The sequence below is a fragment of the Anser anser genome, assembly GCF_964211835.1.
Source record: "Anser anser genome assembly, chromosome: 5".
Classification (NCBI taxonomy): Eukaryota; Metazoa; Chordata; class Aves; order Anseriformes; family Anatidae; genus Anser; species Anser anser.
The window spans coordinates 59,994,035-60,021,646 of record NC_139725.1 but is presented as its reverse complement, the minus strand read 5'-3'; the positions used below and the strand labels follow the sequence as shown (position 1 = coordinate 60,021,646).

The window sequence follows — 27,612 nt, the reverse complement described above, 5'->3', positions numbered from 1 at the left end:
GAAGATCTGATTTTCCATTAACTTTTTTTGAAGTGCCACATCCACCAACTTTAACGCTGAAGACAAATTCCCTTATCCAACTCACAGTGCCAAGATAAAGTGCAAAAATCTACCAGAATCAAGAGCTAAAAGAACTTCTCTCTCTGACTTGCTTTGAGGAGGAAACACTCACCTTCTAATGAGAAACACTCTCCTTTTAATCAATTTGGATATTTCTTCCAAATTAAGCTTATCAATTTACTTATTCCCTGAATAGCAAGCAAATTGCTGCTAGCAGGCCAAGAATTTAAGTCTCACAAAAGAAGTAACAGTTAAAATAAATGGTAAAAGCCACGCAAAGATAAAGAGCATAACAACTACAACCATCCAGAGCTCACCAACCAGCTTAAAGGACTTAAATGTCACAAATGAAGACATACCGCCCTAAAACCTGCTCTGGACAGAAAAAAAAAATGCAAAATGTAGAGCAAGGAAGAAAGACTGGCTGTTTACATACCTGTTTTCAAAATCACTTCTTTTCAGGTGCTAAGGAAAATCGGGGCTGAAGGGCGTTGAAATCAAAGATACAAGCAGTTAAGCTCCAGTGTCTGGTGTCTGCTTGAGACCCCAGGGCCATAACACACCCCTTCAGAAGAGATAAATGTTGCTGGTGGCTCTCTTATAAAAAGGAGCTGATATTTCATTTTTTTGAAGGTAAAATCATAGCAGCTCCAGGATCACCTTTTTATTGTTACTACATTTTGGTTAAAGTTTGCCACTTGAAATGTGCCTCAATTATAATCCACAATGCCAATGATTCTTTGCTGCCACAAATCTCACAGACGGTTTACCTCCCGTGGATGTTAGAGAAAGAGTTTAAACTTGTCGTTTAAATCTGTACTGCTTGGGCACAGAAATTTTTTGTTTTACATATTAGAACATGAAAATCTGGAGGTAACACTGCATTTTTATAAAAATCAGGTTCCTGTTCATGTGAAACTTTAAAAGGTATCTTAAAAAGCTGTATTATTACAACCTTGGTAATACCACCTCCTTACAATCCTGACTGTACAACCTGATTCCAGACGGGCAGCCCTCATACGATCTTGAATTTAAGCTGCAAGTATTATCACTTCTGTCATATTTGCTATAAATAAAATGGAACAATGTCAAAAGAAGGTACTCGGCACACAAACAGGGATGGAATTTTAAAAGCTCTACAACACCTGCACCAAAGTTTGTATTAAAAAATACTAATGTGGATTTCATAAAGCAAGGATACATAACCGCAGATTTTTTTTTAAGAATTTAAAAACAGGATTCTAAGAAAAAAATGTTTAAAATGTTTTCAAAAAAATGAACAAAGGCTTTTTCATCTGTTTATGGCCCTAAAGATAAAAGGCTCTAGAGAAAAATTAAAACAAGCTCTAATGCCATTATACTTGCATTTTAATAATGAATTTTCTCTGCATTGACTTGTGCCTATATTATTTGCCCTAGTTATTGCTTGTTTCCTCTATTATCTTAGGCTGCAAGCCCAATTTATTAAACATTTATATATTTAGCAGTTAAAAAGTGTTAATTCAGTGTCCCTTTAAGATGTGTTTGTCTCTCCTCAAACAGTTTCTAAAATTCCAGCACTAACTCAAGACTGTTTAAAAAATGGAGATAAGCCTCCCTCTCAACCAGACATTTAAAAACACAACACAAGAAAAAGAAAATTACAGGATGCTTCAAAAAGTAATCCTAGGACAGGATTTTAAAAATGCTCATTCAGAGGCATTCTCTAATTTTGTAAAAGTCAGTGGCAAATTTGCCACCCACTTCAGCCAGAGCAGAGACAGGGTTTTGATTATTTACGTAAAGCTGCTTCAGGCTGTCCTGCAATGGATTAGGAGTGCTTAAAGGCAATCCCTGGGTCTGAGCTGAAAAGAGAGGCTTGGGGGGGGACACCCCAACTGGTTCAGCCCATTGGGAAACGGATGTGAGATGATGCTTCTGGAGGAAAAGGACGTGACTGTGAAAACCATGTTCATTAATGTTCATGGCTGAATGCAACACTGAAATCTTAAGACAACTCTTCTTCTCTAACATGGGAACATCACATAGTAAAGCCCAGCAGCATAATGCCATCCCCACATTTGCACAGGGCTTCCATTGCCTGTTGTTGCTGCCAGATGTCTGGAAGCATGCTCCTAAATTAATTCTTAATTAAAACAACACTTCTGAGGCGGACTACAATAGCTTACCTCATCTACATTCTCAAAGGCATTGATGATGTCATACGGTAAACAGGACAGAAGATCAATCACAAACCACGTTTTCAGGTAGTTCATCCTTATGAGTTTGGGATCAGATATAACCTCTCCACCAGGGCCAACAAAGGTTGTGTGAAAGTTCAAAACAATGTCAACGAGAAAAATAACGTCCACGACACTGTCCAGCACGAGCCAGGCAATGTTGTTCTGTTTCGTCTTGAAGGAGACGTTATATGGAACCATAATTGCTGTGTAGAAGGTTAGAATTAAGATGACCCAGTCCCAAGTGGTTTTAAAAGCACAATAATGTAGTATAATGTGTGGTGGGGTCTTTGGAGCTTCTTGCTTGTACTGAGGAAGAATATCAGATCCCAGCTGGAGAACCTACAACAGACAGAAAAGCAAATGTTACTGGTTTCAGTTAACACGATCCAGTTAGGAGTCTCACAGATCTCTGTAAGAAGCAAAAAGACGGGACTGTATTGATCGGATATTCCAAGTCAACCTACGGTTTCTAAATTACTTGGCTTATTAACCAGTGAGCTCACCAGTGTGCAAGTCACATAAGAAAGAGTGGAGATAGATGTAAGGAGAGCATACAAGGATAATTTTGCATAAAGGCAGATCTTTGCAGATGTACTCAGGGGAAACCATGCCTATAGCAAGAGCAGAAAGGCTCCATACCAACAGGTTGTGGGTATTGCTGCACCGTCTCATGCCCTGCAGTTACAAACATGAATATTCATTCACATTTGGAAGTTTTACAAGGTTAATTTCATGCTTGATCTCCATTTTAAACCGTTGTTTAGCCAAAGCAATACCTATCAAACCAGTCTTCAGCCTTCCTGGCTGACCTCCTTCTAAAGCGAAGTATTATGTGCACAACTTCTGCCCTAAATCCTTGGCAATACCATGCTTCCTTTCCATTTACTTCAAAACGCTGTTGCCCTTACAATCTCAGTATCACCAGTGGGTTCTCTTTTATTTTTCGTAATTACTTTTTTTGCATATGACTGTAATCTCCTGCACACGCACTTTTGTAAAATGTGGAACTGGAAATGTTGCAAAGGAACCAAGCCAAATTCATTCAAGACATTCTTCCCAGCTAATCTAATTACCTCTTATCTCAGTCCACCACAAGAAACAAAAGCACAAAGGAACACACAGCATGGTAATATATTGCACTGACAACTGAAAGATTCATGCGCGTTTTCAAACTAATAACACCTTTAAAATTTAGGGATTGAAGTGCGTAGAGAATAAAATACTAATTTCAGCAACTTTAAAACTCTTTTCAGCCCTATGACTGCCCCATATTGGAGCTGAAACACCACATTTGCAGGACAGTTAGATGGTAAAGAGCAGCCCCTTACATGTAAAAACAAACAAAAGCAGAATGCTTGCTCAATGAAGAGGAGCGAATGGCTGAATAAATAGCACAACAACTAAGAATACAAACTGAAGGATCACAGATATAGATTCTCCCTTAATTCTTTACAGACTTATTTTTAAGATGAGAAAGCTGTTACTGAGATCAGACAGTAAAAGTCTGGCTCTACTGGAAATCTGTTATTCAGAAATCACCAAGGGACAACAGCAGCAGCCTCTCTCACTCCGTGCTGGAGGATGTGGTTTCCCACTATGTGTGGCTCAGTGTTATTCTGTAACCTGATGTAACACAAACCTGCTTGTGCCTACCTGTGCCCATCCTCCCTAATGTCAGATTTAGCAATCACAACCTGTAAGGAAAATCAGTTAAGCTGATACAATGAAAAATTAACTCATCCTTACATTAGTTAGCCATTTGTTTTCTATAGCATCGGCTGAGTTGAGGGTCAGAAAACTACTCAACACAATACCTGGGAAGCAATGAAAGTGCAGCAGAAACCTCCAGGAGACCACGACTGTCCCCTTTGCCAGCAGCTCTGGCATAACACAAAGCCACGTATTGAGCTCTGGCTGACCACCAACGCCCACCGAGCAGCCTGGTCCCAGCGGCACTCACCAGAAACCATTACAGACACCAAACTCCTGGTGAGACCCAAAAAGGTGTCAGCCTCCAGGTGTTCCTTCTCCAGTGCCCGGGACAATACCCACGTACAGCACTCCTCTAAATACCCAATAGGCAAGGTTCAAATGGCCATTGTGGCACACTTAACTTGCTCATGGGTCAACGTGTCCTTCCCAGAATAATTAAAAAAAAAAGCCCAAAACATTTGTTGTTTTTTTTTTTTCCACAGTGGTCTCCTTTGTGCAAGCCCATGAAACTTCTTCTAATGCCAAAATTATCCCCTGCACTTAACACACCATTTTGATTTTGAGACATAATCTGGTGAATATCTCCACTCGCCTCTTCTTTTTGCTCTCATCTGTGGACAAGACAGTTCTACGCCTCACTGGCATGATACGCCAGGACAGGATCTTCCATTCTTGGTATCTCCAGGCCTATTTGTTCCCTGTCCTGTTCACTGGGGCAGGAGCTAGGAACAGCCTCACAATAGCTGGAGTAATAAGTTTCTTAGGGCTTAAGCCGAATGCGATGAACATATGCTTGATTGTTCCCTGCGCCTCTGGTGGTGAAGTGCTGAGGAGATCCCATGGTACTGTAAAGGCATAATTATTATTCTTAACATAATATCATGCTGAGTTTGACATGGTGTGTGGGTGGCAAATGGCTGTGGAGACCACTGAACTATAATGATTATTTCTTTCATGCTGCATGAATTTTTAATTTTAAACCACTAAAGAATACACAATATCTTGTTAGTCAGCTGCATTCATCACAGACCCTCTGAATTACTCTTGTATACAACTAACAGGCATGGCTGACAGTGGGTAAGTCTGGTAAAGCCGAGCGGTATGTTCTGCCAGTGATGAGCTGGGATGAAAATGCTCCTCCTCAGACACAGGAGTATGGAAAATGGGTCCTGGATGGAAATGGTATACTGCCACCTGGGAAATGCAACCCATTCTGAATTCCTGACAACACTTTGTCTCTAAAGCACTTTGCAGCTTTAAACAACTTGTAAGAGAGGAGATTGCATGCTCCCCAAAGAACCTATCCCCAGCTACAACCTTATACTTCACCTGAGTTTGTCCTGCTGCCCAATCCACATCTTCCTTGCAGTGACAGAATTTCACTAGTTTTTCCTCTAGCTACAGAGGAGATGGCGAACAATTTCCTTCCTCCTTCTGTGCAGGTGCTTTAGATATGGTTGAATATTGTTGCCCTATCTTCTCCAGTCTTCCCTTCTCTAGACTAAACCATTAACGGATATAACTGGATTTACAGAACGCTGAAATGCCATGAATCAGACAAGCAAGAAGTGAGAGTAATTCAGCAGTCAGCCAAGCTACTGGTATGGGATAATTCATGGAAAATGTCACACTGCCAACACATGAAAATTGTAAGCTTCCATTCTGATTTCATTTTAAGTGGAGCTTATATTATAGATTGCCACTAAAACAAGAAAGAAAACAAAACAACTACAAAAACATTTAAAACTGCTGCCAGTTCTTAGCATCAGACACAGGACAAGCTCTCTGGCACAAGCTAGCTAGGGCTGTCATTTTTAGGAGCCTATGTATTCTGACCACATACTTTTGACCCGTATATTTTTCATTACCAATGGACATGAAGACGAAAGCAGTACCTCTGTTTCATCAGTTAACCTGAAGGCATTCACTTGTTGCACCATCTGCACTGTTAAGGAGATGTTTGCAACCTGCCAAAGAGTTTATTTCATCAGTTCTGAAGAAGAAAATGACGAGCAAAACACTTCAGGAATGACTTTTGCAAGGAAGTGGAGGTTAAGGTCTATGTGCAGTCATTGTGCCTGTACAACCCCAAGGACCCAGGCAGGGATACTTCCAAAGAAGAGCACCTGGCTTCTCAAACAACCCATCCGTGATCTCAGCAACCATCCACAGGGCTCAGAACATCGAGCCTGGTTCCAGGTCTCTGTGAGACAGCAGGTAGAGGAGCAAACCAGGCACCCCAAGTTAAGCAGCAATGAGAAAACTGAGACTTGCATGCAGAAATGGGGCCGTGTAAGAGTGACCTAGAGACTGTTTCCATAACTGAAAGACCATGACCTGTCCTGGAAACATGCTCTTGGCACACAGTGCTTATTAAGAATGAGTAGAAAAGAGGTTGGAAAAAATCAGAGAATGGGCAATGTTTCACCCTAAAAATAATATTTATTGATGTGAACGTTGGTCTTCCCCCCTCCCACTTCTTCGTGCCTTACAAAGGGCTGGTGCCTGTCCCACTTACCTCAGCCAGGCGGGAGTGCTTGTGCACCACCTCGGCTTTGTTCATCGGCGTCAGCTGCTGCAGGACGCTCCGGCTGTTCGTCAGGGCTCGCGTCAGCCGCGCAAACTTCGTCCAACCTGTAGGGAAGGAGGAAACTGTGTCAGAAGCACTTACGGCCCGTTCACTGCCAGTAAATCTCTTTCATGTTTACTGGTATCAAGTCTCCGGCTTGAGTCGTTTCTCCAAATTGCTGCACAGAACAAGTTCTGGCTCCAGGCTCAAAGGCATTGCAATAGAGGAAAAATACCACTGCTTTAAGGCAACCACCAGCAAATCGGAGTAAAATTAAAATGCTCTGGCTTGTCCTTTCTTCTGGCTTTTGGAGACGTTGTGTTAGAGGGATAATGTTGCGCTTTCAGCCTCCTGGGGAGTTGCTCTGATGCTAAAATACAAACCCTCCTGAAGTAAAATCCTGGCCACCTACAGAAAGGCTCTGGCTGATTCAGGACTGCTGGAGCAGCCCCAGAAGTCAGATCCTTAAGTTTTTACCATTCCTTGCTCTAACTACAATTCAGGTAAATAAAAACTAATAAATAAATAAATAAATCAGCAAAACACATCAATAACCGTGTTTCAAACTAAAATAATTGGAAGACCTTACAGACAGATTAAGCACTGGATTTTAAATGGCATTAAGCAAGACATTTAGCTGTTAAACTAATGACCAACAGCTGCCCACATGGTAGCTTGAGACCCACACACTGGGCCAGCCCTGGGGCATGCTTTTTTGCAGCATTCAGAAAGGAGCAGTCGGGAGTTTGTTGGTGACAGCAGTGCAGAGCAGGGAACGTGACATTAAGCCACTGCTTTTGGAACAATGCCCATAGGTGACAGCTGGTGCAGATGCATCACGGGATGAGGTAGAGCAGAGGTAGCAAAGAAAAAGTGAGGGGTTTCACCGGGGTAGCACCACAAAGCAAGAGAATTAAAAATTCAAACGTTTGCAGGAAGGAAACACCTCCACGTGAGCACTGAAGTAGATTTGACTTCACGTCTTTAATCCTTGTTGTGACATAACTTTGTTTTATTGTGGCATTGCCCGCAATCCCATCTGCTTAATGTTCAGTTCAGCCAGGTATAGCCTGCTATTTTACTGTAGAGATGTGCATAAAATATCAAACAAGTCATGGACGGGAAATGCGTTCAGGTGAAGGTTATATTTTTACCTAACTTGAATGCTGAAAAGGTGAAAAAATAGAATGAATGTCACATCTGAGAAAGGAAACACATTTCTATGTTAGCTCGGTTTATTTTTAAATACATGTTGTCTGATAGGAGTCGGGAACTTGAAGAGCTAAAGGAAGCCCTGAGGCAGATAAAATAAAGAGCAGAGACCAGTCCAGGCAATAAAACTTCAAGAAAAAAAATCACTTACCGCTTGGCCTTGCAATACACCACTTATATATCACATTCACCCAAATGTAAATCCATTGTTCATCATTTAGCAATCAGAAGGGATCTCAATATCCCAATACACTACCAGCACAGCACAAACCATGTGTGTCTGGTTATTTATGTATGACCTCAAAAATACACATTAAAATGCACTGCAAAAAGATAAAATATAGAAGCGTTTTTATTAACTTTTCAAATCTAAACCATAAGTGTGAACTTCAGCTTTGTCTCATCCACCTCAAGCTTACAGGAATATTCAATTAGGAATATGCACTTTCTGTATTAAATGATATCAAGAGACTACAGTGATCCAAGTATGAACTATTAACTTCCAGACATTTTTTCTTAGTTATCTATAAAACTGCATCATGGTGAAGTTTCAAACACTTTCAGCATCCTGCTGCAACACCCAGAGAAAAAGAGAAGCTCTCCTTCAGGACGTGGTCATCCACCTCCAGACCCTGGGCAGATGCCTCAACACACAGCATCCTCTTCCCCTGGAAAGAGGCTTCACTGGGGTCCATGGGGATAGATAAGGGCCAGTCTCTGAGCTTCTGTTTGTCACCTTGCACCACAGAGCTGATATGAGAAGGATGGAAAGATGCTCAGTAAAGCCAAAACCACCACAGCCAAGCTGTTGGATTCAGTCCCAAACACCCTTGTTTGTCACATCAAATTCACTATTCTGACCTTCCTGACGGCAGACAGCTAATGAGTCAAGGTTTACTTTATTTTCTGAGGTTAGGGCATTGATCAATGCAGTGATTAGATGAGGATTAGAAGAGTCTAGGGCTGGCAAAGATAGGAGATGATCGTGTTACTGTCGTGCTTCCCTTCCCCACAGCACTTCCAAGGTGTAGAGATTCCATTCATAAAAACATGGACGTTAAAAATGCTTCTCCTCTTATAAAATCAAAAGTAGTAAGAAAGCCCTTGTCATCATCTTAGGTAAGAATACCTTTCTGACATTTACCACAAGTACAGAAAGCCTGGGGAAGTTGGGAAAGATGTACCACAACATGTTGAAGAAGCAATGTAAGACAGGCAGCAAACCACAGTGACACATCTGCTGTAAAAATAAAAAGCAATGATGAACTACGACTTTTTCAAATACTTCTTTTCCACTTTGGTGAGATCACACAAAAGAAGAGAGCCACGTAATTTAGCATTCAGGTTTACCACTCCGGTTGTTATTTGGCCTGACCTCTTCTCTTAAGGGCACAAACTATTTCATTGTGTCCTTGCTCCACCAAGAGCAAAGCTTTGCATTGAGCTAGAGCAGACCTTTCACAAAAACCCTTCCAGCCTCATTTAGAGGCTTCACATTTTTACATTTCCTTCTGTCCCATGAAGGCCATGATTCTGGAAATTGGAAGTGCATAATACACTAACATGACTTTTTTTTTCCCCTAAAAAAAAGCTCCAGTGCCTTTGTCCTTCAGCACAAAGTCCATCATTATTCTACCCTATCTAACCAATCTGTCTGCAATAGTGTGAAAAAATACCAAGTTCTTTTGTTTCCTATTTACAACCCAACAGAAAAATATAGCAACAGCAAAATGCTAGGGTACGAGTGGGAAGGTGAAAATGTATACAGGCTGCCTCGTGTCTGAAATAATCTGTAGAGGATACATTTCTGCATTCCTTGACCTTGTTATAGACTTGCTAAATTCAGAATTATATTTAAAACCAATTTGTGTGTTTAAATAGACCAGACAAAATTTGCATAGCTACCTAATGCTGTCAATGTTTCTTCAAATGATTCCTTCCTTTCTTTTCCTCTATAAATGCTTAAAATGAATGATAATTCTACCACATCTATTAGTGACCTCCTGTCCTCACAGATATTTTCAGTCTGGAAGGAGTGAAGGAATGGCACAAACAGCAGGTGTAAGATGGAAGAAAACCTACTTGCAACAAAAAGCAACACTTCTGATGCTCTCTTCAGCTCATCTGGACTGTGTCTTTCTTCCGTGGTTCCACTTGAAAAATAATACCCTGAACTTGCACTGTCACACTCAAATTCTCAGGAACAAAGGCATCATGGCACCAAATCCCACCAGCAGCTGCTTTCAAAGAAGCCAAACTGGGTATTTCAGAGGAAGATGTGAACTACCGAGATGGAAAATTCTGAATAATGTACACATAAAATGATTGTTTCCCCTGGTTCTCTTTGATTAATTGACAAAAACAGAACTTATATCCCTGTTTTTAAGAAACCTCATGATCTCCATTCATTCTTATGATTCAAAACAAAGGTCAGTTCTTAAATGGAAAGCTACCAAAATAGTTCACTGGCCCTACCCATTACTAAAATTGAAATTCTTGCATTCTCAAGAAAGCAAAGATGCAGGTTTAACACCTCTATACAGTTATTAAAACAGGACGTGAACAAGACAAGCATGCTGATAAACAAGAACTAAACTACTCTCTGCCTTTGCCCTGCTGTAGTGTTGTTCTTCCAAGCATGTAACTTTCTCTCCTCCTCCGTGGTTTTAGTCACAATTCAATGCATCAGCAAAATATTCTCCATGTCTTTTGCTCTAATTACGACCGCTGATTTGACAGTCCTCTGAGTTTGGAGTTAAATGCAGCAGGGATGGTTTGTTGTTGTCCCTCAGATAACGGCTGAGCCAAAGCTTTCTTGGAGGAGAAAAAAGAACTTTTATTTTAATTAGTATTTCTTTTTAGTCTTAGCTACTACGACAAACTGACACTTAACGTTTTGCCAGGATGTTTGAAGGAGAGCAGGACCACACGCGGGGGTAGGCACTAGTCAAGCAAGGCAGAGAACCCAAACACCTCCTGGCCTTGGAGGGAGAAAAGCTTTCCAGACAGGTCCAGGATGCTTACTCAGCCTCTCATGCACATAGATGCATACACCACTTCAGAACTGATGTAGAGGCTAAGTGGGAAACGGTATTTCAAGTTTTCTTGTTAATGACCCCGTAAGCAGGGATGATACCTTGAAGAGAGGTAATGTAAGGTTACCACCTTAGAACTTGAGCCCATGGCCCTTCCACAGTTGGAAAGTCCAAACTATATTAACTGAAACCTCTTACCAATTATAGCATGTGCCTTTTCATCAGCTACTACTCCAACATGAGTAGTATTACGCTCACACATCTTTCTTCCTGAGATCCTAAATTAATCATTATGTTTTATTTTGGACAGCCAGGATGGGAACAGCTCTGTGGCAGCTGCTCTTGTGGCAGCTCTACTACACAGCCATACTCACTGCTTAATCTGCATTCAGGGACCTTCTGTGAACTGCACCCTTGCACTGCCATAGGGACCTCTATTCCTGCCCTTTTGGTCACCCATCTTCTTCCCATTATCAGACCACACAGATGCATCCAGTATACAAATACTCTCCTCCATCTGCAACACCTGCTCCTCTTTTCTGCTGCCTTCTCTGAGTCAGAAGAAACGTCATCCAGGTCAAAGATGCTGTTGCAGCATTCAGCGAAGCAAAAAAAAAGGACCAGGATAAAAGCTGTCCAAAGAGAGCACAATAAGGGAGGCTTCCCTTTCTCCTTTCAAACAATGTGCTTCCTGAGAGAAGCACCAGCCTTCCTTTTAGACATTTCTTCAGAAGTGATACGATACAATCATCATTTCCTGATGGCTATCTGGAGACCAAACCTTTAAATCTCTGATTCCTCCCGAGGCCACAAAGCAGGCACACAATTGCCTACATCCCACCCCAAACTGTGAGCCACCTGCCTGCCAGCACACCCCAAGGAATGGCTCCTGGTGCCCATCACACATGGACACTCCTATCAAGAGGCTGGACGAAACTCAGGCGGGTCCCTCCACCAGGGTGGGATCCCCCTGCAGGAGTGGGCTACGGAGCAAAGATGGCTTTAGGTCTCCTGCCCCCTTAGTGGTTAAACCACCAGAGAGTTTGTGGAATCTCCTTCTTTGGAGATATTCAAAACCCACCTGGATGCCATCCTGTGTAACATGCTCTAGGTGACCCTGCTCGAGCAGGGGGGTTGGACAGGGTGATCTCTGAAGCTCCTTTCCAACCTTAACCATTCTGTGATTCTGCTCAGATCTCAGCAATCAATAAGCTTATCCACTGCCTTCAAAGAAGACAACAAATATTTACAAATATAAGTATCTGCAAGTGAGAAAGCCCTTCCAATTCTCCTCATAGTTTAATTAGGAGTCAAAAATTTGCAGTATCTGACTGGATTTGCGTACAGGTCCAAATATTGGTTCAGCCACCCATCTCAGATGCACTGAAAAAATATATAATCTCTAGTTCATAAATTGCATTATGTTATTTTAAAGCTAAATTTGTACATCGGAGATTATGAAGACTTTAAAAATTTCAAGGGAATATGTTAACGTTGTCTATTGTGCACTTGCTCTGAAAAATCTAGACATGACTATTTCCCCCTAATAAAACATGAGTGTAGCTCTACTGGGTTGCAATTAACCTTTTTGTCAAGGTTTGTCTGATCTTAAAAGGAACAGAAATAATGAAGGCTTTTAAATCAGTGTTTCAGGTAACTACTCAATATTTTAGATTTCAGTGAAAACACCTGGGTTAACAATGATATTCTGTGTTAAAAAAAAAAAAAAAAAAGTGTAATTACAGCAACACTTGTGTAGATTTCTGCCTGCAGGAGTGTACGTAACACCTCCAGACCATGGAAAGGTCATTCTTCTCTTGCTGTGGAGCATGAAACAGTTAACAAAGAATGTTTAAATAATATATACTCTATGCCTTACCCACAGAGCAAAGAGCTAGCATCGCTGTTAGGCACTTTGGATGTCAATTGATAACATCGATCGTCCTTGTACATCAATAATTAGCATCTACAAATCCCAACTATTTATAGACGTTCATACTGTAAGATCATAGCAATGCCTGTCTATCTGCTCTTTATTGCAGGTAAAATGTGGCTGGAAGAGCGCAATCTCTCTTCAGAAAACTTAATCATCCTGCTGTTGCTTTGCTAGAGACAGAGGGATAAATGGGATTCCTGAATAAATAGCATAATAGTCAAACAAACCTAAATCACTCCCATGATACAGTAAAACTATTCATGAACTGAAGAACCACACTACCCATGCAAATGTAATTCAAAATACTAGGATAAATTTCCCTACTTGAAATTCTGCGCCTTCCATTGTCTGCCAGTTCACTGCACTCTTGGGATAATTTTTACACCTGACCTCCGTTCTTGCTCAGTTTTGCACTCCCGGTTAGCATCCACCCACCACAACTACTGGGGAGCTCGAAATGGATGAATTGCCACCAGGTAATCTTGTGCATATCACTTCAGCTTTCTGAGCTTCAGTTTCCTCTCCACAAAATGGAGATAATGCTAATGACCTACTTTGCAAGCCATTTTGAGATCTACTGATGAGAATTGGTAAGATTTATAAACCACTAAGCTACATTTGGTACACAAGGTATTTTTAAATTTAATTCTGACATAGCTATAAATTCACAGTGCACAACTACTTAAATTTCATGTTTCTGCAACTAAAACAAAACTTTTTACACATACACAAAGGGCCACCAGGGACTTATTTCCCATAACTACATAAAAACAAATGTAATTTTAGGAAAAAAGCCTGAATAATGTAAATGTCAGTCATCTGGCTTCTAGGAGTTCATCAGATAGCAAAACGATGCCATTAAATGGTCAAGGAAAAGGACTACACCAGACAAAGGCTCAGGGTCAAAAGGAAGGCAGTGGCTAGAAATGGAAAAGCAATATACAATAAAACACACAGGGATAGGAAGAAAGAGGGAACAACTAAGTATGTGCATGAGAAATTATGGCTTGTGAAATGGACATTGAAAGCTCAGTACGTATGGAAAAAAATCCTTCAATGGCTGGAGTTATTACAACAATGATAAAGTCGTTAGAGAACTTCCAGAGTATGACCAAAAGGCTTTCTGCACCCAAAAGCAGAAAGGGCAGAGAGGATGATCCAGGTACTACAGGTTGCTTAGCTTGATCTCAGTGCCAGCCAAAATAACAAAATAGCCAAACCAACTTTAAACACGTTTAATAAAGAAGGGAAAGAACATAATGAATGGCTGTCAATATGGAATGATGTAAAATGCCCCGTAATGTATATTTCATTATCTGATAAGAGTATAAATTTGGTCCAGAAAGCTGGCCAAACTCCTTGGCAGAACGAGCTGCGGGACAAATGCTGCAGCCAGACGGCGCCGCAGCACACAGTGAATGTCTACCAGAGAGGCATGAGCCAGGCCAGCTCCACGTACCAGTGCTCCCCTGCTTCAGGCTAGGCTGGGCTGCAACGTGGACCATTGGCTTGATGATGGCCTCAGGAGTTGCTCCCTCCTGCAGCCAAGGAGCTTCCTCCCAACAGCTCCCAGATCCGCATGGCCACAGCGCCCATCGTACAGCATCGCCTCATCCCATTGCTGTATTTGAACCACCCAAGCATCACAGGTTTCCCAAATCCTCTTGTGTGGTAATCATTCCTGAATTGACACGGCATGACACTCTTGACTAAATGTTAAGGCTATGCAGTTCAATAAATTGCAGGTTAAACGGATGAAGAAGTTGGTACCTGTGAGATACCAAGCAAGGAGTTGAGAGTAGTGGAAAGTAGCAAAAACAAAAAATATTACTGAGAGCCTTTCGGACTCCAGTGGGCAGAAAGATTAGAGGTATGTTTAAAAAGTAATGAGGGGAGTCACACAGGATGATGTGTTTGATAAATGGGCATGTGCCAATGAAATGTTTTCTATGAAAATCAGATATGTAAGTGAAAGCAATGCAAACCATATCTACATCGTGGGAAGGGGAAAATTCCCAAGCAAGAACAGTTCTGAAAAGGATCTAGAAGTCTTAGATGCGCAATTCAACGTGTGGTTTGCTCTGGCAAAAAGTCACCTACTCCTGAGATATACAATAGTCAGAGGTAGGCTTGGAGAGGCTAAGCAACAGACAGCATTGACAAATAAGGTGTAGCCAACTAGCTACAATACCAGTTGCAGAAACGTGTATTTGGGACCCAGCAGGCTGAAATCCCTACTGCTGCTAATGAGCTGGATTAAAGTGCAGCCCAAATGTTGGTATCTGCCATCACCAGACATCCAAATTCAGGCTAGACAGAGCTTTAACGAGCTCAGCTCCTTTACTTTATCAAAAGAAGGTTGAGTGATGGTTTGATTACATCCGTAAGTGCCTTAACAGGACTTTTTTTTTTTTTAGTACAGTGGAAAAAAATGTGTAAGTAGATGCCAGTTCAAGAAGCTGAAGCCAGGTTAATTTAAATCTGATCCTTTCTTTAAAGCCATAAAGTGTAATGAAAAATTGAGAAGAATATGAAGGGATGTGGAAGATCCTCAGTCTCTGTTCAGACTTCTAAATCAGTACTGGCTGTTGGTCTGGACGGGTTGGTTTAGTTAAACACAAGTTCGTGGGTTCAACAGAGGAGTAACTCGGAGAAAAGTAATGGCCTGTGACATACAGACTAGAGTCAAACTCCCTAACTTTACTGTATTTATCGTTATTATTTTATATACGGCTTATGAGTGTTCAGTTTTCTACATAAAAAGTGTATCCATCTACAAACAGTTACTGCTTTAAAGATCAAATTCCAGTTTAATTCAATCTCTTGGAAGGTTAGATTTGATTTTAGTGGATATTTTTTTTATTGCACATTAAACTCTAGAAATTTACAGACACTTCATATGTTTTCTGGGTTGCTGATGGAGCACACACAAGCCTCAAAAGGCAATACCAGATTCAGAAAAGTACTTGATTTCTGGGAAGAAAACTAAGCAGTCCTGGATGTGGAAATATTCCATTCTTCATCACAGCAGGTCTCTGACAGTGGCATGCAAGAACACGGGGCAGAAGTAAATCCTGAGAGCATCACAAGTAGGAATGAATTTAAAATTGTTAAACTCTAAAAATCTCTGTGACTTCTCAACCTTTGTGCTGTCTGCTAAGATTGCCACTGACATGTCACCAAAGGCAATAATGGGGATGCCTGTCCCACACAAACAGGAACAAGGGCACCTCAGGAGGTCTTCCTGCTTACTCGCAGGCTATGTGCTTCTGAAATGGATAGTTTCAAACACCAAGAGACTGTATCATAGTACCACTCCCCTGAGCTGTCTACTCTTCCCACCAGAAGCCTAGCCGGTGTCCAGGCAAATAACCACTTCTCCCATTACCCTGCACAACAGAGTCCTTCCTCAAGGGGCAGGTGTCCCTGGATGCTGCACGGTGGACCCAGGGGAAAACAGAGAGATGGAGGCAATTTCCTGAGTGCCCAAAGGCATTGGAGGATGCAACTCTGCAGATCAGAGCAATGGGAAACAGCACCAGAAGAAAACTGCAACCAGGTCTCTGTAGCACCAAAACCCTTGATATTATAGCCATGGAGAAGTGCAATGAAAACATGGGAAGGATATCCAAATTGTGACCTATTAAATTACTGGTATGGATTACTGTCAAGGCGATGTATTCAACAGGGTACACTGTGCTTCAGCTAAAGGTAGAAACCTCATTTTCATGCTCTAATCCCTCCACCCACTTCTTCTATTATCACCAGGATTGATACCCCCTCAAGGAAAAAAGTTCCCATGTGCAACTAGTTATATATGCTTAATAACTTGCACTTATTAAAGATAAAAAGGATCAGAATTATAGGCTTAGCAAGGATTAGCAAGCATAAGTGCGTATTTCTGCAACTACCACACTTTTTATAGCCCTGTCACACTCCAAGATAGAGTTGTATCATTATATAGAGTTATATAACCATAAAGAGTTATATCACTGGAAGCAGTACAGCATTGTCCCAGACAGTCTTGATTATCAAAGTCTGGCTGTACCAAGTGAAGAAAAACCTTTAGGATACTGCTGTGCTGTCTCCTGGACCCATCTGTTAACAGCACACTGCCCTGAGTTGTAGAAACCTCATCAGCACATCGTTGCATCCTAATCCAGTCTTCCACCAGTATTCACAGGAACTTCCCAACCACTTCCAGCTGCAGAAAAGTCTGATATTTCACTCCAAAGAGACTCAAGACAACCAGTGAGAATCCCAGGCAAATAAACTTTCAAGTTTACCTGGAGGCCACATTTTTTCTTCACTGGTGATAACAAAGGAAATAAAACCATCGTATAACTGGGTGGTGTTTCACTATTATCCCAAAAATGCCAGTCTTTTTTCCATCCTTAAGCTTTCAGTTTAGTATAATCTACAGCACTCTTGGTTTCAAATGGTGTTAAAATTTTAAGTGGCCCAGCTTGCCCTCCTAATAGTTAGGGCCCAGAAAAGTGGCTTCATTTCTTTTCTGGCAAATAAACATAAGATTATTACCACTGTGTGTCTTTGGAGGGACTGAATGCCTTCAGATGCTTTTGAGACAGAATAAAAGCACAGCGAGCTGATAAAAGCATCCAACTGTGACCCTACAATGGTACAAACATAAAAGAGAAGATTCTCTGGGTTTTATTCTCTGGAAGAAAATACCTTCATGTGCTTGTACCGGCCTTCCACCTCTGCTGTGTACGGCATTCAGGCAGGACGCCTGGAGAGCTGGCCCTCCACCACCACAGGTACGACCTGGTACCGAATCCAGGTCAGACAAGTGTTTGTGTCACCAAAGAGGAACAGGAAAAGCAAAGAAAGACCGGAGAAAACACAGCACAGCTCCTTCAGTGGAAAATAAGGCTTTGTCCCAGTGACCACCAGGTGCAGCCAGCAGCTCCTGCAACACTTCCTGCCCCACCACTGGCTCTCAATTTCTGCTTCCACACCAGGCTGCTACAAACCATAAAGCAAATCAACAGAGGGATGTTCTCCCTTCTCTCTGCACCTGCACAACTGTCGGTGGCATCTCCATCCAGGCACACACCAAGCACGTGGCTGATGTCTCCTTTCATTATCATGGCTTTCACTGCTTCTGCCTGAGATGCTGGTTTTGCAGACTTGCATGGTTAGACAGTTTTAAAGTACTTTTCCAGTTAAGAGGATACAACAGTACTTCTTGGTCACTGTAGCTGCTTGTTATACCCAAGCTAACATATTGCTTGGGTCTTTGAGTCTTGTTTGCACTTCTTGTACCTCTTCAGAGCTGTATGCACACTGTTGGCAAGGTGGGGAGAGAGTCAGGAGGAATCCAGGCACTTAACAGCTCTATATCAATGGCATTAACAGAATAACAAATAAAATTCTCTGTGTTTTACAGCAATGTATCATAGGTTTCCTGCACATCACTCAACAATAACAGATACCAGCACGGGTAACAAGAAAACATGCCAGTCAGATCTTTAGTGTCACCCTGCCTATCCCCTCCCCAAACACAAGTCTTTTGATTGATCTTTGACAGTGTATTTTATCTGAGGAGGATAAATATTCCTTTTCTCCAGTCTTGCTTTGTAAGCTTCAGCAGCCTTCTGGACTAAAACAAAATCACAGCCTCCTGGGTGACCTGGGAAAATTTTTCACCGCTTTTGCTCCCTCCTGCAAGCAAAGCCCCCTCTGCCTGCTCCTCCTCCTGCTTTCTGACAGCATTAACGCAGCCAACAGTGAGCACACAGGTAAGCAAACACATACACCATCTGTCACGGAGCCCCAGCCCTCTCTAGCTCCCCTCGCTCCCACGGGGCCAGTCCCCGCGATGCCAACTAGATTTTTGATACCGAGCCTCTCAGCAAGCATGTTTCTGAGCCCATGTTGGGCAAAAATCCCACTCCTCCCTTGCAACATGCTTTGCAGTACGAAAAATATATTCTTTTATTTTAATGCCCTCTTTTCACACACGTGACAAGCTCCCCAATACTTCTGGGCAGATCTGAGTCCCCTGTGCAAAGCCGGCACAAGATGCCAACAGCGTCACAGCCACCGCAAGTGGGCCCAGCAAACACAACCATCTCTTTACAGAAGCCAGGACACGCAGACATCCTGCAGCCTAGTTACACCCATCGTTATGATTTAAATACCAAACCCTTGTACCTCGTAGGAACGTGATATACTGCAGCTTCACAACAAAGCTGCATACTTTCAAACAGTGCAGAATACATCAGTATGGAGAGATTATTGCATAATGGCATCAATATTTTATTTCTGCTGAATTTTTTATCTCAAATTTACTGCTCCCATAAGTAATAGACAGTAACTCATCTACACCATAGTTACTTATGTATTATGTATTGCATGGGCCTGGCAGAATTTCTGAAGAAAAAAAATCTTTTTTTTTTCTTTTTTAAATAGCCCTTTCAATGATAGATCCCAGCAGTATTTTACTGAAATGCTTTTTACAAAAGTTTAAAAATTCTCCCCTAAATTCTAATATATATGTTTACCAATCTCATAATTCAAGAAGCAAGTGGCCTGACAGCTTCTAAGCACATTGTAATGTTATCTGCAAGGACAATGAATTATGCATGTCTCATAGCACTACGTCTGACAAAACAGTGCTCTGATCCCAGTGCAGTGGGATCCTGCAGATCCACCCAGTTGAGATGCAGAGGATAATGCAACAGTGCTGTTATTCCATCCTTGTAGTAAAATGCTGCTAATATTTGGTTATGTGTTTTTTTTTTCTTACTATTTTATCAATATAAAAAAACAAACTCAGATTTACACAAAAGGAAAAGGAAAAACATCAGGTCAATGGTTTGTAATTATGGAGCTTGCTGGATGTATTGATCAATGTTAATCCATGCTCTAATCAAAGCATCCTGAGGAAATTCTTAAGACTCCAGTCATATGCCTTGAAGAGAGATGTGGCTGGTTTTTTGGTTTGTTTTTTTGCTTTAAGTATGACTTTGACAGAAGTAAGTACTCCTTAAACATGCAGTCAAACCTCTCTCGGCTGCTGACAACAATATTTTGTGGTGTTCACAGTTAATACTTGGCATTGTAACTAACAGTTCCCTTCACCGGAGGACAGCAGTACATGCATTACTCACTTTGCAGCTGTTGCTCTTTCCCATAGGAACAGCTATTGTTCCTGTAGTGGATGTCAGGAGGATCCTGCTCCTCCTCAGATGGGGAGAGGGCGAGCTCAGCTCCCCCAGCACATCTCTCCATCCCCAAAGTACAAATCTCCTAGGCTGTGAATCCAAAGGAACATTTGCAGGACACCAGCTGAATTGTAGAGGCAGAGAGGCTTATGGTGGCTGAGAAGGTTCTCCTACACCACGATCTTACAACTTCACAGATAATACTCTGGAGGCAAAAAAAATCTCGTATTTGATGTCAGCCCAAAGAGAGGCCTTTCATTTTATTTGAAGTCTGCCTTTATAAATCTACTTGTCATTTATCCAAGCACATAAGTGTTATCTATATCATCAGAAAGTAGTTTAAATCCTGTTTGCATTCAAATGACACCGAGTTTTATTCTACACAAGATGGCTTAGAGGGCACATTGCTCTCAGTGACAAATCAAGCCTTCTCCAAGCAGGAACAGAAAAACAGAGCAAGGAATAAATTACCAGAAGGCAACTTCCTACAGAAGATGGATATGGATCCCATAGGATAGATGCCTTTCTTTATGGAAACATGCATTATTTTACCCAAAGCAATATACATGTGAACCTGACACCAAAGACATCCTACAACCAAAGGCAAGGATGCTGCTGGATCCTTTCCCTACCAATTCTTCCTGTGCAGCACAGATCATCAGGTGATGAGAGCATTGCACACCTCAGCAAACACCACCAGCAGCAGCTGCTAAATACTAGGCAGAACATCCACTGCCATGCAGACATCACTGCTGGCCAGTAAGAAGAGACCCAGCTGGGCTGTTCTTTCCCATCTCATCTCCAAGAAAGAGAAACGGAGTAAAGACCAACACCTCAGCACAAAGGAGCTGAAATTAGTTTTGATAAATAAAAGACACTAGTCCTGCAGAAGAAAGGTCTCCCAATACAACGCAGTATTATAATGACTGAAAACCATGCTATTTTTAGCAAACATCAGCTGTAGTGAAGAAGTAGTGATATTACAAAGGAAAACGAAGGTTTGTTGCTCTGACAAAGCATTGTAAGGGAATATTCCGCTCATAGTTCTTTATTTTTTAATCAATAATTTGGAAAAGTGGCATCAAAATTCCGACAAAACATTTCCTAATAGCAAGATCACAGCCATGACATCTCCCTGTCACTGGACTCAGCGTGAATATACGATTTATCATTTACAAGAAAATATTAGTATATTTCATATTTACCTTTTGTTGAATCATCTTCAATTGGTTGCTTGAACAAAGTGATATCCTTAAAAGTGCACAGGAACAAAACCACTTTTTCATGCTCATTTCTTATAGGAGCAATTTGCATGTAGAACCAAACTGGGGTTCCTGGAGCAGAGAAAAAGGTGACGCTGGAGTGTGGTGCAACACAACCCTTCCCCAGCCCATACACAGAATATTTCATACATCATATGATACACACATCTTTCAGGAGCACATCGAGGTATTTCCACATGTCCCAGACCTTTAATTTCACTTACTCAAGAGGAAACAACATTCTTATTTTTTACAGATTCATTAAAATGGGGAAATGCTACCAAACGGACAAGCTGATAACCAGAAAGAGAACACCCTGAGATAACTGTATTACTCTTCCCCTCTTGCTCTTGGTTTTACCATCATGTCTCACTAACCTGGTATCTGCAGGGTAGTCAGGTGAGAAAAAATAGACTGAGGATTTCTTTGAATCCTTCTTCACATAATATGGAGCTATCAAAACCAAAATTGCTAGACTGTACTGTCAAATGCTCCAAATTTGATGCTACTCTGTTATTTAAGAGGGCCTGAACTAATTCAGACATAAAATTTAAATGTCCTATCTGGACAAATATGGAGATAGGATTTCCTGTTGTGTTTCAGGTCATACCCTCCATCTCCTCGTTGTCTTGCCGAGTGGAACAAATTTGCAATGCGTTTATCTATACTTAGGTTTTGAACTAAATAGAAAATAATTTTCAGATTATACCATTCATCAAATGAACAGCCAGAAAACTGCTTACAGTGTCAGAGTGGTTAGAATGGTTTTATGGTAAAGCCTCACTGCCCACAGAGGGCTCCTGCAAGTGCTCAGGAGCTAAAATCTGGGCTTTCTACCGAGACATTGAAACAAGCTGCTCACCCACCGCTATCCCAGGGCACAGCTGGCCCCTCCAAATCTCCTCTAACACACTGCATCTGGGAGCTGTGCCAGGGATGGATGCCCAGAGGGCAACGAAACCCATTTGGAGCAGGGCTACTGTAGGGAAGGTCAAAATCCACAGGGGTTCATGGCAAAACTCAGCAGTGCTCTGCTGGAATTAAAGCAGTAACTCACTGAAAGTGAACTGGAGAGGTGGGGGAGATGGGGGACTGCTTTCAGTGGTAATTCCAGAGCCATTATGCTGATCACTTGATTATCTCAATTCCCAGTTGCTAACCCAAGATAAAAGGCTCTTTTCAGAACTTCTAAGAAAGAGTGCTGCAGCTCTCAAGAGTGATACTGTGCTTTCACTTGTACCTGGCAACTCATCAGCACCCTTTGAAAAGCTCCACAAGTAAGTAGGCAAAATAACCTGTACAACAGCCCTGAGAAAAATCAAAGAGAGAGGCAAGGTGGACCGTGCTGTAGAAACAGCAATCTGGACAGGGGCTCAAAAGCAGGCAAAGAGGTTTCCTGAGTATTACCCACACATTTATGCATGTCTACGTGGGTGCTAAATAGCTGGGTGGGTAGAGCTGAGGACCGTATGTGAGGGAATGCAGTAAAGCAGCAGAAATTCATAGCAAACTTGCAGGTCTGAACCTGAAATCGGCTAACTGGGTTAGAGTGCCAAGGGAGCGTGAGAAGCCAGCAGCCACATGGACGCTGCTTGGTAACAACAGCTCTTAAACTTCACCCCTGGGCTGAAAGAAAGGAGGATGGGAAAGCAACCTGAAAATCTCAAGATCTAAATTTGCTGAAAGCATAAAGGAATGAGCGAGAAAGAAAAGGTTGCGATAAAATAACAAAAATACCCAGCACCTCTGGAGCTACAGCTTGGAGATGTGGGTGGAAGTGTGCTCTGCAAGCTCCATGCAGGAGAGAAGCAGCATGCAGGGTGATAACCACTAGCCTTTCTACAGAATAACTCCACATTTTTCACAAGTATATTCATACCAACAGACACTATTCTTCATTTCCTTATCTGCTCCAATATTCAGCCTGGATGATAAGCATGCAGTTTCTATAAGAAGCTTCTTTCACAAGTACCAGCGTATGACAAATGGAAGCAAACCCAAGGCAAACCAGCTGCTGAACTGGAGCCAAAAGGTGAGGCTGTTAATGTTAGCAAGAGGCTGAAGTGCTGGGCTTCAGGTGATGGAGATGAAAGCTGGCAACATGTTATGGATGGGAACTGGCTCAAGACTGAAAAGAAAAATGAGTACTTTTCCATGAAGTCCTTCTATAATCCTGCGTATCTTGCAGAAAGTACAGACTCGGAGATCTGGGCAAAGGTGAAGATTTTATTAAGGCAACTGCAGCTCAATAAATCTCTGAAACACCATCAAGCTCAAGCGGGCAATCCACAGCCCAAAGCAAAAAAAGCAACTGGCTAGTTACAGAACAGTGACAAAGATAAGGCTTTCCTCTTTTTAATATTTAAATAAAATGGAAAGAAATTTAGTTTAGGACCGGCCCATACCAAGCAGGAGCTACCAGCCCATTTAAAAAGGGAAGCCAGGGTAGGGAAAATCCCTGAGTCTCTGGGATCTTCTGCAATCACCTGGACATCAGGGGGTGCTGAGCACTACCACCCACAAAGATACACAACAAAGGTCTGTCCCAGGAAGCCTCCCCACTGCGAGGGTGTGCGCAGGTCACCTGTACAGGATCAGGGGAGAGGCAGGAAATCCAGAGAACATCCGCCTGCTGAGGGACCAAAAGGAGGGCTAAGGTTTGGAGGGCTATCACGGGCACCTGCAGGAACAGCTGGACTTCGGAGGCACTCTTACTTCTCTTTTTAATTAGCATTTACCAAAATGCTTTGAAGCAGGCAGAATTGGAGAAATCTGAAGACAATCCCAATTGTTTAAGTGCACATACAGGTAAATTTAGGCAAGAAAGGGGAAGTGGAAATAAAGCATAAGCGTATGAGTACTCTTCCAGAAGCTGAGGTATCCTGAATGCTCTCTTCAAAGTCATGAAGGGTTTATGTGAGCTTGCAGTGAGAAGGGGCAGTCAAGTATAGTCAGCATCTCCCCCAGGGCTCACCAGTGCTTACCGCAGGCACACATCGCTGCTGCTGGGAGTAACCACTCACAAATCAGGGTGTGCGTTCTCACCTGCAGACATTTGGGGATGTTTCCTGAGGGGAAATTTCATTCAGAATTTCTTTTCACTTAACCCAGTCAAGATTCCCTTCAGGAATACAACTCCTCAAAATTATTTTTTTTTTTGGAAGGAGGGATTCAGACCTGAGACACCAGGAAACACCTACTAGCTTTGGCAATCTGAACAGTTGTCCTGAAACATAAGCTCTTTCCTTGATCAGTGGTGAGCAAAATACCCATTTCTTCTCCACAATTTGCTCCAAAATTTACCCCTATGTCAAAATGAACATCTTAGTCTATTAAGTACTTATATAGAGAATCATTAAGGTTGGAAAAGACCTCCAAAATCATCTGGTCCAACCTCCCCCTACCACCAATGTCACCCACTAAACCGTGTCCCTAAACACCACGTCCAACCTTTCATTGAACACCCCAGGAATGGTGACTCCACCACCTCCCTGGGCAACCCGTTCCAATGCCTGACTGCCCCTTCAGGGAAAAAAATTCTCCTAATTTCCAACCTGAAATATATATATGTACCCATATACTTATAGTATAGAGTTATAATAATATATTACATTTAATACATATAGTATAATAAAACACATTATATATAATATGGTATAATACATAATACGTATATACACTATATATAATGTTTATAGCATACTATAATATATAATAAATATACATTATCACTCCCAACATCATAAACTAATATATACATACTGTTTTTCTTGTAGAGGAGAATTTCAAAGCAGTTTGACTCGTAGTTGTCGAAAGTCTGTCTGACTTTTTCAATGGTCTTCTTGTCTGTCAGTTCACCATACATAAAACTGAAAAAGAAAAAAACATTTTTCTCTTTTTGCTAGACAAGCAACAGCTTGTTACAGTCGCCTTAGACTGCATAACCATCGGGGATGCTATTCACAGTCATTTACCAAAGTTTAACTATGATTTACACTTCATTTAAATATTCCGAATGTCACAAGGCTGTTATGAAACCTACAATAGTAATAACCATGGCTGCCTTTTTTCTGTAAAGTAGATGTATTTGCTGTCATCTAACGTTTCATTAAGTGCTTTTCTGAACATATCTTTAAGGGCATATTGTTAGAAAAAGAGCTGATATCCTATAAAGCCATTATTGCCACAGCTGCAGGCCATGAGAATACTGCTGTGAAAATGGAGAATATTAAGCAAAACCTCCAAAACCTCCCAAATTTCATTCAATCCTCCTGAAAAGGCTGCTGGAGGAAGAACAGAACTTGCTACAGGTAAGGGCTGTTGGTTGAATCAATGGATGCAAATCTAATCTTGCCAAGATGCATCTGACAAGATATTCTGAATCCTTCTTCTCAAAAAGCAACTAGAATTGAGGTAGGATTTAACCAGTGAGAACTAATAACTGGAATCCTCTGAAAAATCACACAGAAAGCAAGTGAATGAGTTGGCCCACTGTGCACTACCACCAAAGATAACCAAATTCACCCTCATTTTCCTTACTGTATGTCACATTTCTTTGATACCTCACTGAAAATATGGAAAACATTAAAACACTTTTGAAGACTCGTCCCTTTCCAGACAGAGATTACAAAAGGCTGATTTTAACTCCACTATTTCTTGCTGCTTGACCATCTCATCACCTTTGCACTCTTTTCCAGGTCAGACTTTCAGCTGGTGCAAGTGAACCCAACACCCCGACCTTATTTTTGAAAGCCTTTGTAAGAAAACAGCCAGGCTTTTCTCGTCATTCTTCCCTGGATTAAAAATAGGTGAAGACTGCCCTGTGCAAATTCCCAATTATAGAACCGAAGGAAAATGGAGCAAGGGATAAAAGCTTTCAGACACTTGGACGAATACACTTTTAATTGATCAGGCTTCTCCCCCAACCCGTTTTCTTTGTTCACGAACAGTGTGAGCTCCGGCTGAAACCTACAACAGACAACCCTGAGAATATGAAAGAGAAAAAGAAAAGCTATCGGTGCCTCCGTGCTTTAAATCCAGCTTCTCTTTTATCGATCCACAGACCTCCAAAGGTTCAATAAACATTTATTTTACGTCTACTGTTCTGAAAGAAACAATAAAACAGCACAGTGGTTAGTGACTTGGCAAGCATTAAAATACTCAATGAAGGCTGGGCGGTGAATCTTTCCTTTAAACAAGTGACCGAGGGAGGCGATGGGGCTGCTCCCAAAATAAGGTGCTGGCCAGGCAGGCACAGGCCGTGGGACCAGTCACAGCACTTGCATGTCTCATCGGGCACTTTGCTGCTCATTTTCAAATGGCCTGCCTTTCTTTCCCTATAGCCTTTTCTACATTTACATGTGAGCTGACAACAAACAAAAATTTGAATGCTATTTTTTTAATCTAACCCTTTTTTTTAGCGCACTGATGAGGTAAAGCAGACTGCTCAAGTCTGCAAGACAAAATAAGAGCTGATGTTTTAGTTATTCAATTTAATTGAACTCTCTTTTTGTGGTCCTGAGACTTAAAAACAATGCTTCTCTTAGTCCTGAAGGAAAAAATAATTAAAATTTGTTAAAGTGCATGACTTTACATGGCTTATAATACAGAAAGTCATCATTAATTAGCATTAAAATGACAAACCGTACTCAACGGTGGTTGACTATAGCAGTTAGCTCTGCTGAATACAATCAATAAGCTTTACGCTTTAAAGTCAGCTTACTAGTGCAGTAAACCTGTAAAACTCAAATCTTGCATTATTTTCACATATAAACAGACATTTTAAAGGCTTGTGGAAGGATACAAATGTTTTTCAGGGGGTGATTTTTACTAGCAGGCACCAAAGGGACCTCCAAGCCACTCACTGTATAAGTTATATAAGATCTCTGCTTATCACAGGTTTAATTTAATTTAGTCTGTCCTATTTTGTACACATGGAGGGACTCCTACTTCTTCAGTCAATCACTCTGTCTTTTTCTGCCTCGTGTTTTTGTTATTTACTGCTTGTCAAGTGCCTTCAGTGCAAACTGTACAAGACATAAATATCAAAACCAGCCTGCTACTGGGGATCTTACTACCTAGAAAATAGACTTATCAAAGAGAAACAAGACTTACTGAAACACGCAGAGAAAAGCACAATCTTAGATAATTTCCCCATCCCTGCAACAGACTATTCGTCATTTCAGACGCCTGTGCTCCTGCCTCCTTCTGAAAGCACTCCTTGGCACAGAAAAGCCACATCTAAAGCTTTGCATCACTCTCTCCTGTCCTTTGACAGGATCCAAAAAAGTGCCACCACAGCAGCTCCGGGTCTGCAACACGTGCCAGAGAAGTGTTTGTGGCTGTTTGTGAGGCTTTAACCAGGTTAGGGGGCAGATAAAGCACAGAAGGCATACGATCCCACATCCAGTTAA

The 27,612-nt window shown here is 41.6% G+C and overlaps 1 protein-coding gene across 4 annotated transcripts in view; it reads right to left on the bottom strand.

Moving 5' to 3' along the window:
- KCNH5 (potassium voltage-gated channel subfamily H member 5) overlaps positions 1 to 27,612 on the bottom strand; it is a 169,911-nt gene that overhangs the window by 126,696 nt on the left and 15,603 nt on the right. For all 4 annotated transcript variants that reach the window (XR_014585357.1, XR_014585358.1, XM_083839157.1 and 1 more), the window contains exons 3-6: positions 24,962 to 25,068; positions 21,143 to 21,271; positions 6,514 to 6,629; positions 2,229 to 2,621 (exon numbers count right to left, since the gene is read on the bottom strand). Coding sequence is in view for 2 of the 4 variants with exons in the window: in XM_083839157.1 (XP_083695283.1) it covers positions 2,229 to 2,621; positions 6,514 to 6,629; positions 21,143 to 21,271; positions 24,962 to 25,068 (745 nt within the window). In the remaining 2 variants the exon portion in view is untranslated. The remainder of the gene's footprint in view (positions 1 to 2,228; positions 2,622 to 6,513; positions 6,630 to 21,142; positions 21,272 to 24,961; positions 25,069 to 27,612) is intronic.